General features: G+C 64.6%; 1 protein-coding gene across 1 annotated transcript; it reads left to right on the top strand.

The window, feature by feature from the left end:
* RUVBL2 (RuvB like AAA ATPase 2) lies at positions 1–8,860 on the top strand (the record flags this gene model as incomplete). The annotated part of the gene is made up of 14 exons (XM_082501426.1): positions 1–258; positions 912–960; positions 1,124–1,179; positions 1,263–1,404; positions 1,508–1,637; positions 1,754–1,820; positions 2,588–2,694; positions 4,288–4,381; positions 4,483–4,606; positions 5,885–5,979; positions 6,098–6,216; positions 6,295–6,414; positions 7,276–7,406; positions 8,820–8,860. The coding sequence occupies exons 1-14, from the start codon at positions 247–249 to the stop codon at positions 8,858–8,860; spliced, it is 1,287 nt and encodes a 428-aa protein (XP_082357552.1). The 5' UTR covers positions 1–246.
* Between the last annotated feature and the right edge of the window lie 452 nt (positions 8,861–9,312).

Below are 9,312 nucleotides of genomic sequence, written 5' to 3'. Positions count from 1 at the left end.
GCCCAGGCCGGGCTGTGGGGCGGCTTTGGGGCTGTGGGGCAGCTCTGGGGTGGTTATGGGTCAGGCTGTGGGGCCCAGGCCGGGCTATGGGGCAGCCCCCCCCACTCCCCGGAGGACCGCGCACCATAGAGACGCGCCGCCAGAGCGGCCGCTCCCCCCCCCCCCTCAGGCCCCGCCCCCTTCTCCCGTTTCCCGCCCCGCGCCACTTCCGGCGGAGCGCGAGGGCAGCGCGGGCCGAGCGGCGCCATGGCAACGGCGGTGCGGGCCGGGGGGGGACCCGGGGGGGGCCTGAGGGGATCGGGGGTCCTGGGGGGTTCTGAGGGGATTGGGGGGGTCCAGGGGGTCCTCGGGGGGGCTCTGAGGGGATTGGGGGGGTCCTGGGGGGTTCTGGGGGGTCACCTGGGGGGGCTCTGAGGGGCCGGTAGGGGATTGGGGGGGTCCTTGAGGGAATTGTGGGGTCCAGGGGGCCTCTGAGGGGCTGAGGAGGGAGTAGGAGGGGTCCTGAGGGTACAGGGGACCACTTGGGGGGATCCTGAAGGGCTGCGGGGGGGTCGTGAGGGGTTGGGGGGGGGTTGTGAGGGACTGGGGGTCACCTGGGGGGGGGTCTGAGGGGATTGGGGGAGGGCAGGGGGGCTCTGAGGGGCGGGGGGAGATTTGGGGGGGTTCTGAGGGGTTGGGGGGATCCCGGGGGGGCTGAGGGGCACTTTGGGGGGGACTTTCCCCCCCGAAAATCGTAGGGGAGAACCGGAGGGAGCAGGAAAAGATGGGGGGGGCTGATTTTGGGGGTCAGGAAAGGGTGGGGGGGTCCTGGGGGTGCTGAGGGGGGGGTGTGTGATTCGGGGGACACCCGGGGGGGGGACCCGACCCCCCCTCACTTCCCCCCCACATTTCCCCCCCCCCTCCCCCCTCAGACCACAAAGGTGCCGGAGGTGCGGGACGTCACCAGGATCGAGCGCATCGGTGAGCCCCGAGGGGGGGTCCCTGTCCTCCTGAGGGGGGTGTCCCCCTCAATTTAGGGACATCTTCCCCCCCCCCTCCCACACACACACACACACTTTGGGGGCCCCACCTCGATTTGAGGGGGGGGAGTAAGTGTCTCGCCCCATTTCCCCCCTCCCCACAGGCGCCCACTCCCACATCCGCGGTCTCGGCTTGGACGATGCCCTGGAGCCCCGCCAGGTAATGGGCGGCGATGACACCCCCGGAGGGGGCAAATTTGGGGGTACAACCCCCCCCTAACCCGCCCCAACCCCTCCCCCCAGGTTTCCCAAGGGATGGTGGGACAATTAGCAGCTCGTCGCGCCGCCGGCGTCATTTTAGAGATGATTAAAGAAGGCAAAATCGCCGGCAGAGCCGTCCTCATCGCCGGCCAACCCGGCACCGGCAAAACCGCCATCGCTATGGGTCCGGCGAGTGTGTCCCCCCCTCCCCCCTCCCCGTGGTGGCTTTGTCACCGTGTGTGGGGGTGTCCCCTCCTCACGGTGTCCCCAACCGCCCCCTCCCGCAGGGATGGCGCAGGCTTTGGGTCCCGACACCCCTTTCACCGCCATCGCCGGCAGCGAGATCTTCTCCCTGGAGATGAGCCGCACCGAAGCGCTGACTCAGGCCTTCCGCCGCTCCATCGGCGTCCGCATCAAGTCAGGGCGCCCCCCCCCCCGCTTTTGGGGTCCCCCCACCCCTATTTCGGGGGGTCACGGGTCTTTTTTTGAGGTTTTCATCTCTTTTTGAGGGGGGCCTCGCTCTCTTTCGGCAGGGAGGAGACGGAGATCATCGAAGGGGAAGTGGTGGAGATACAAATCGATCGGCCGGCGACCGGCACGGTGAGGGTGCTGCCACCCCAAAAATCCCCTCCCAGCACCCCAAAAATCCCCTCCCGGCACCTCAAAATCCCTCCCGGCACCCCAACGATTTCTCAGGGCACCACAAAAATCCCTCAGAGCTTCCCAACATCTCTCAGGACACCCCACCCACCCGCTCCTCCTCCAGCACCCAAATTCCCTCTCGAGACCCCCCAAAATCCCCTTCGGGGCACCCCAAAATCCCTCCCAGCACCCCGATGATCCCTCAAGGGCACCCCAAAAATCCTTCACAGCCCCCCAGGATCTCTCAGGGCACCCCAAAATCCCCTTCGGGGCACCCCAAAATCCCTCCCAGCATCCCAATGACCTCTCAGGGCACCCCAAAAATCCCTCAGAGCACCTCAGGGTGTCTCAGGGCACCCCAAAATCTCTCCCAGCCCCCTAGTGGTGTCTCAGAGCACCCTAAAACCCCCCTCGGGGCACCCCAGGGTCTCTCAGAACACCCTTAAATTGTTTCTGGCACCCCAAAATCCCCCCCCAGCACCCCAAACATCCCTCAGGGCACCCAAATAATTCCTCAAGGACACCCCAAAAATCCCTGAGGGCGCCCCTGGATCCCTCGGGACACCCTAAAATTCTTTCTGGCACCCCAAAAATCCCTCGGGGTACCCCAAAATCCCCCACAGGCCCCCAAACATCTCTCAGGACATCCCAAAATTCCCCTCAGCACCCCCAAAATCCCTCGGGGTACCCCAAAATCCTGAGCCCCCCCCAAATCCCCCGGACAGGGCACCAAAGTGGGGAAGTTGACGCTGAAAACCACAGAAATGGAGACAATTTACGATTTGGGCACCAAAATGATCGAGTCGCTGACCAAGGAGAAGGTGCAGGCGGGGTGAGTGGGGGGGGACCCCGAAACTGGGGGGGCACCCCAAAATTGGGGGGGCGCAGCCCAAAATGAGACCCCAAACTGGGGCATGGGGAGCCCAAACTGGGGCGGGAAGAGCCCAAATTGGGGTCTGGCATATTGGAAGGGGGGGGGGGGGCTGCAAAAATGGGGTGGGGGACCCCAAACTGGAGGGGGAGCGCCCCAAAACTGGGGGGGACCCCAAAATTGGGGGGGGCACAGCCCAAAATGAGATCCCAAGATGGGGCAGGGGGAGCCCAAACTGGGGCGGGAAGAGCCCAAATTGGGGTCTGGCATATTGGAAGGGGGGGGGGGGGGCTGCAAAAATGGGGTGGGGGACCCCAAACTGGAGGGGGAGTGCCCCAAAGTTGGGGGTGGACCCCAAAATTTGGGGATGGACCCCAAAATTGAAGGGACACAGCCCAAAATAAGACCCCCAAATGGGACAGGTGTAGCCCAAACTGGGGCCTGAGATATTGAAATGGGGTGGGGGGACCCCAACAATGGGGTGAGGGACCCCAAAATGGAGGGGGAGCGCCCCAGAATTAGGGGGGACCCCAAAATTGAGGTGGGGAACCCCAAAATGGGGGGGGAACACCCCCAAAGTGTGCCCTAAAATGGGGTGGGGGACCCCGAAATTGGGGGGGGAGGGGGCTGCAATGGGGGAGGGGGGGGGTCAACAATGAGGTAGGAAACGGGGTGAAAAAGTCCGAAATAGTGAAATAGGTGTAGGGGGAGTGGAAATTGGGGTGAAAGAGGCTGAAAATGGGGTGAAAAAGACCCAAAATGGTGAAAATGTGCAAAAATGGGGTGAAAAAACTATAAATGGGTTCAAAAATGCCACAGATCTTGTGGAAAATGGTAACATTTGGTCAAGAACAGTAAAAATAGGGGGGGGGGGGGAAGGACACGACCACAAAAGGGAGCGAAGAAACCAAAAAATAGGGCGAAAAAGGCAGAAAATGGGCTGATAAAATTTAGATATTGCAGTAAAGCCAAAAAATTGGTTAAGAAACCTCCAAAATGGGGTGAAAAAGTCTGAAAATGAGATTGTAAAGCCCCAAAGGAGAGGAAAGAAACCGGAAGTGGCGCCAAAAAATTTACTAAAATTGTTGGGAAAAAAAAAAAAACACGAAAATGGTTGAAAAATCTCAAGAAATGGGGTAAAACATCCTGACAACGGGGCAAAAAGCGCCAAATTGGCTGAAAAGATGTAAAAACGCGACGAAAAAGCGAAAAATTGGTAGGAAGAAGGTGAGAGTGAGGTGGGAAAGGCATAAACTGTGTAAAATCTCTGAAAACGGGGGAAACCTTTACAATTTGGGGGTAAAAAAAAGCCATTTTTAGGTGGGATCTTCCCCTGGAATTAGAAATTATTAGAAAAGGGTGTGGGAATGACTGAAACGGGGACAAAAAATTGTGAAATGAGGCAGAAAAAGAGCATAAAACGGAGAAAAAAAATACTCAGAGGAGCGAGGGGAGGGGGGGAGACCCCCTGGGCGACCCCGAAATGGGGCGGGGACACCCCAAAATGGGGCAGAACCCCCAAAATAAGGCTGTTTTTCCCCCCCCTCCCCCCAGAGACGTCATCACCATCGACAAGGCGACGGGGAAGATCTCCAAACTGGGTCGCTCCTTCACCCGGGCGCGGGACTACGACGCTATGGGGTCTCAGGTGGCACTTGGGGGGCACTTGGGGGGCAGGAGGGGGGTTTGGGGGTGACCCTAAACCCCCTTTTTTTGCCCCATTTCCCCCCCCCCCCCCTCCCTCCGCAGACGAAGTTCGTGCAGTGCCCCGACGGGGAGCTGCAGAAGCGGAAGGAGGTGGTGCACACCGTCTCCCTCCACGAGATCGACGTCATCAACAGCCGCACGCAGGGCTTCCTCGCGCTCTTCTCCGGTGCGCCCCACGGCTGCCCCATAGCTGCCCCACGGCTGCCCCATAAGCGCCCATTCTACCCCCCCTAACTGGGCTCCAACTGTGTTTGGGAGCCCCAAACTGCCCCTTTTCCAGCCCAGGGCTTCCTTCTGCTCATCTTGAGTGTATCTCCCTGCCCCATAACTGCTCGCCCTGCCCCATAGCTGCCCCACGGCTGCCCCATAAGTGCCCTTTCTGCCCCCCAACGGTTCCTGGGAGCCCGAAACTGCCCCTTATCCGGCCCAGGGCTTCCCTAAGCTCTTCTTGGGTACATCTCCCTGCCCCATAGCTGTTCTCTTTGCCCCATAATTGCTCTCTCTGCCCCATAAGTGCCTTTTCTGCCCCATAACCCCACCCCCAACTGCTCCTGGGAGCCCAAAACTGCCCCTTATCCAGCCCAGGTCTCTCCCGTTCTCTTCTGAGGTGCCCCCTAAGTGTCCCCTGTGCCCCATAACCCCCCCCGGGCCCCCTATAACCACCTTCAGACCCTCATAACCCCCTCAGACCCCCCATAACTGCCCCTGGGCCCCCCCCCAACCACCTTAAAACCCCCATAACCACCCCCAGGTCCCACCATACCCTGCCCCCCCCATAACTGCCCCCAGGCACCCCAAACCCCCCATAGCCCCCCCTAACCACCCCCAGGCACTCCCAAACCCCCTCAGCCCCCCCTAGATCCCCCATAACCATCCCCAGGCACCCCTAAACCCCCCATATCCCCCCCTAGACCCCCCCATAACCACCCCCAGGCACCCCCAACCCCCCCCCAGCCCCCCTAGACCTCCCATAAATGCCCCCAGGCACCCCCAAACCCCCCCAGCCCCCCCCTAGATCCCCCATAACCACCCCCAGGCACCCCCAACCCCCACCAGCCCCCCCTAGACCTCCCATAAATGCCCCCAGGCACCCCCAAACCCCCCCAGCCCCCCCTAGATCCCCCATAACCATCCCCAGGCACCCCTAAACCCCCCATAGCCCCCCTAGACCCCCCATCACCACCCCCAGGCACCCCAACCCCCCCCAGCCCCCCTAGACCCCCCATAACTACCCCCAGGCACCCCCAACCCCCCCCTAGACCCCCCATAACCACCCCCAGGCACCACCAACCCCCCCCAGCCCCCCCTAGACCCCCCCATAACCACCCCTAGGCACCACCAACCCCCCCCCAGCCTCCCCTAGACCCCCCATAAGTGCCCCCCGGTGCCTCCAACCACCTTAGACCCCCCCCATAACTCCCCCTTTCTCCCCCCCCCCCTCAAGGCGACACGGGGGAGATCAAGACGGAGGTGCGGGAACAGATCAACGCCAAAGTGGCCGAGTGGCGCGAGGAAGGCAAAGCCGAAGTCATCCCGGGGGTGGAGCTGGGGGGACACTCGGGGGGGACGGACGGACCCCCTCGGGGGTCCCCAAGACCCCCATAACCCCCCCCCCCTCTCTTCCTCTCCCCACGGCGTTTCCCCCCCCCCCTTTCAGGTTCTGTTCATCGATGAGGTTCACATGTTGGACATCGAATGTTTCTCCTTCCTCAACCGGGCGCTGGAGAGCGACATGGCCCCAGTCCTCATCATGGCCACCAACCGCGGCATCACCCGGTAGGGGACGTTTTTTTTGGGGGGGTGGGGGAAATTTGGGGTGCGGGGGACCCCACCTGATCCCTTTCCCCCCCTTAGGATTCGGGGAACCAACTACCAGAGCCCCCACGGGCTCCCCATCGATCTCCTCGACCGCCTGCTCATCATCTCCACCGCCCCCTACAGCGACAAGGAGACCAAGCAGATCCTCAAAATAAGGTGGGGGGGCCCCCCAAAACACCCCCCCCCAAAATCCTCCCCCCCAGACTCCCTCCTCGCACCTCACGGGACACCCCCAGACCCACATCGACCTCCAGTGGGTGGCAAAACCCACCTCCGACACCCCCCCCCAGTGCTTTTGGGGTGCCCTCCCCCAGCTTCCTGGGTACCCCCAAACACACCCAGGCACCCCCTAACCCCCTCGGGTACCCCCAAACCCCCCTGGGGTACCCCCAAACACACCCAGGCACCCCTAACCCCCTGGGGTACCCCCAAATGCACCCGGGCACCCCCTAAGCCCTTCAGGGTACCCCCAAACCCCCCCGGGGTACCCCCAAACACACCCAGGCACCCCCTAACCCCCTCGGGGTACCCCCAAACCCCCCCGGGGTACCCCCAAACACACCCAGGCACCCCCTAACCCCCTCGGGTACCCCCAAACCCCCCCGGGGTACCCCCAAACACACCCAGGCACCCCCTAACCCCCTCGGGTACCCCCAAACCCCCCTGGGGTACCCCCAAACACACCCAGGCACCCCCTAACCCCCTCGGGGTACCCCCAAATGCACCCGGGTACCCCCAAATGCACCCAGGCACCCCCTAACCCCCTCGGGTACCCCCAAACCCCCCCGGGGTACCCCCAAATGCACCTGGGCACCCCCTAAGCCCTTCAGGATACCCCCAACCCCCCCGGGGTACCCCAAATGCACCTGGGCACCCCCTAAGCCCTTCAGGATACCCCCAAACCCCCCGGGGTACCCCCAAACACACCCAGGCACCCCCTAACCCCCTCGGGGTACCCCCAAACCCCCTCGGGGTGCCCCCCAACACCCCCCACGACCCCCCCGGCTGCCCCCCCAGGTGCGAGGAGGAGGACGTGGAGATGACGGAAGACCGCGTACTCGGTGCTGACGCGCATCGGGCTGGAGACGTCCCTGCGCTACGCCATCCAGCTCATCACCGCCGCCAGCCTGGTGGCGCGCAAGCGCAAGGTGTGGGGCGCGGACGGGGGTCCCCTTCCCTGGGGGGAATGTGTGGGGCACACACAGGGGGTCCCTTCCCTGGGGGGCAATGTGTGGGGCGCGCAGGCGGGGGGTCCCTTTCTTAGGGGGCAATGTGTGGGGTGTAGATGGGGGGGGTCCCTTCCCTGGGGGCAATGTGTGGGGCGCACACAGGGGTCCCTTTCTTAGGGGGCAATGTGTGGGGCAAACACAGGGGGTCCCTTCCCTGGGGGGCAATGTGTGGGGCGCACACGCGGGGGTCTGTTTATTAGGGTTAATGTGTGGGGCACACACGGGGGGTCCCTTCCCTGGGGGGCAATGTGTGGGGAGCGCAGGCGGGGGTCCGTTTCTTAGGGGGCAATGTGTGGGGTGCACACGGGGGGTCCCTTCCCTGGGGGGCAATGTGTGGGGCACACACGGGGGGTCCCTTTCTTAGGGGGCAATGTGTGGGGCACACACGGGGGATCCCTTCCCTGGGGGCAATGTGTGGGGCGCACAGGCGGGGGTCTGTTTCTTAGGGGGCAATGTGTGGGGCGCAGATGGGGGGTCCCTTCCCTGGGGGGAACGTGTGGGGCACACACGCGGGGGTCCGTTTCTTAGGGGGCAATGTGTGGGGCAAACACGTGGGGGTCCCTTCCCTGGGGGCAATGTGTGGGGCGCACACGCGGGGGTCTGTTTATTAGGGTTAATGTGTGGGGCGCACACGGGGGGTCCCTTCCCTGGGGGGGCAATGTGTGGGGCGCGCAGGCGGGGGGTCCCTTTCTTAGGGGGCAATGTGTGGGGCGCAGACGGGGGGGTCCCTTCCCTGGGGGGCAATGTGTGGGGTGCACACGGGGGATCCCTTTCTTAGGGGGCAATGTGTGGGGCACACACGGGGGGTCCCTTCCCTGGGGGGCAATGTGTGGGGCGCGCAGGCGGGGGGTCCCTTTCTTAGGGGGCAATGTGTGGGGCGCAGACGGGGGGGTCCCTTCCCTGGGGGGCAATGTGTGGGGAGCGCAGGCGGGGGTCCGTTTTCTTAGGGGGCAATGTGTGGGGTGCACACGGGGGGTCCCTTCCCTGGGGGGAACGTGTGGGGCGCACACGCGGGGGTCTGTTTATTAGGGTTAATGTGTGGGGCGCAGACGGGGGGGGGTCCCTTCCCTGGGGGGAACGTGTGGGGCGCGCAGGCGGGGGGTCCCTTTCTTAGGGGCAATGTGTGGGGCACACACGGGGGGTCCCTTCCCTGGGGGGCAATGTGTGGGGTGTACAGGCGGGGGGTCCCTTTTGCTGGGGTTTGGGGGGCTCGGGGGGGGGGGGGAATTGGGGGGTGTTTTGGGGTGTCTGACCCCCCCGTGCCCCCCCAGGGCCCCCGAGGTGGGGGTGGGGGGGGCTGTTTGGGGCTCTGACCCCCCCGTGCCCCCCCAGGGCCCCGAGGTGGGGGTGGGGGGGGGGTGTTTGGGGTCTGACCCCCCCGTGCCCCCCAGGGCCCCGAGGTGGGGGTGGGGGGGGTGTTTGGGGCTCTGACCCCCCCGTGCCCCCCCAGGGCCCCGAGGTGGGGGTGTGGGGGGGGGTGTGGGGGGTGTTGGGGTCTGACCCCCCCGTGCCCCCCCAGGGCCCCGAGGTGGGGTGGGGGGGGGGTGTTTGGGGTCTGACCCCCCGTGCCCCCCCAGGGCCCCGAGGTGGGGGTGGGGGGGGTGTTTGGGGCTCTGACCCCCCCGTGCCCCCCAGGGCCCCGAGGTGGGGGTGTGGGGGGGGGGTGTGGGGGGGTGTTTGGGGTCTGACCCCCCCGTGCCCCCCCAGGGCCCCGAGGTGGGGGTGGGGGGGGGGTGGTTGGGGCTCTGACCCCCCCGTGCCCCCCCAGGGCCCCGAGGTGGGGGTGGGTGGGGCTGTTTTGGGGTCTGACCCCCCCCGTGCCCTG

Source organism: Vanellus vanellus (genome assembly GCF_965231255.1).
Source record: "Vanellus vanellus genome assembly, contig: HAP1_SCAFFOLD_1922, whole genome shotgun sequence".
Taxonomy (NCBI): Eukaryota; Metazoa; Chordata; class Aves; order Charadriiformes; family Charadriidae; genus Vanellus; species Vanellus vanellus.
This window is presented reverse-complemented; position numbering and strand designations above follow the sequence as displayed.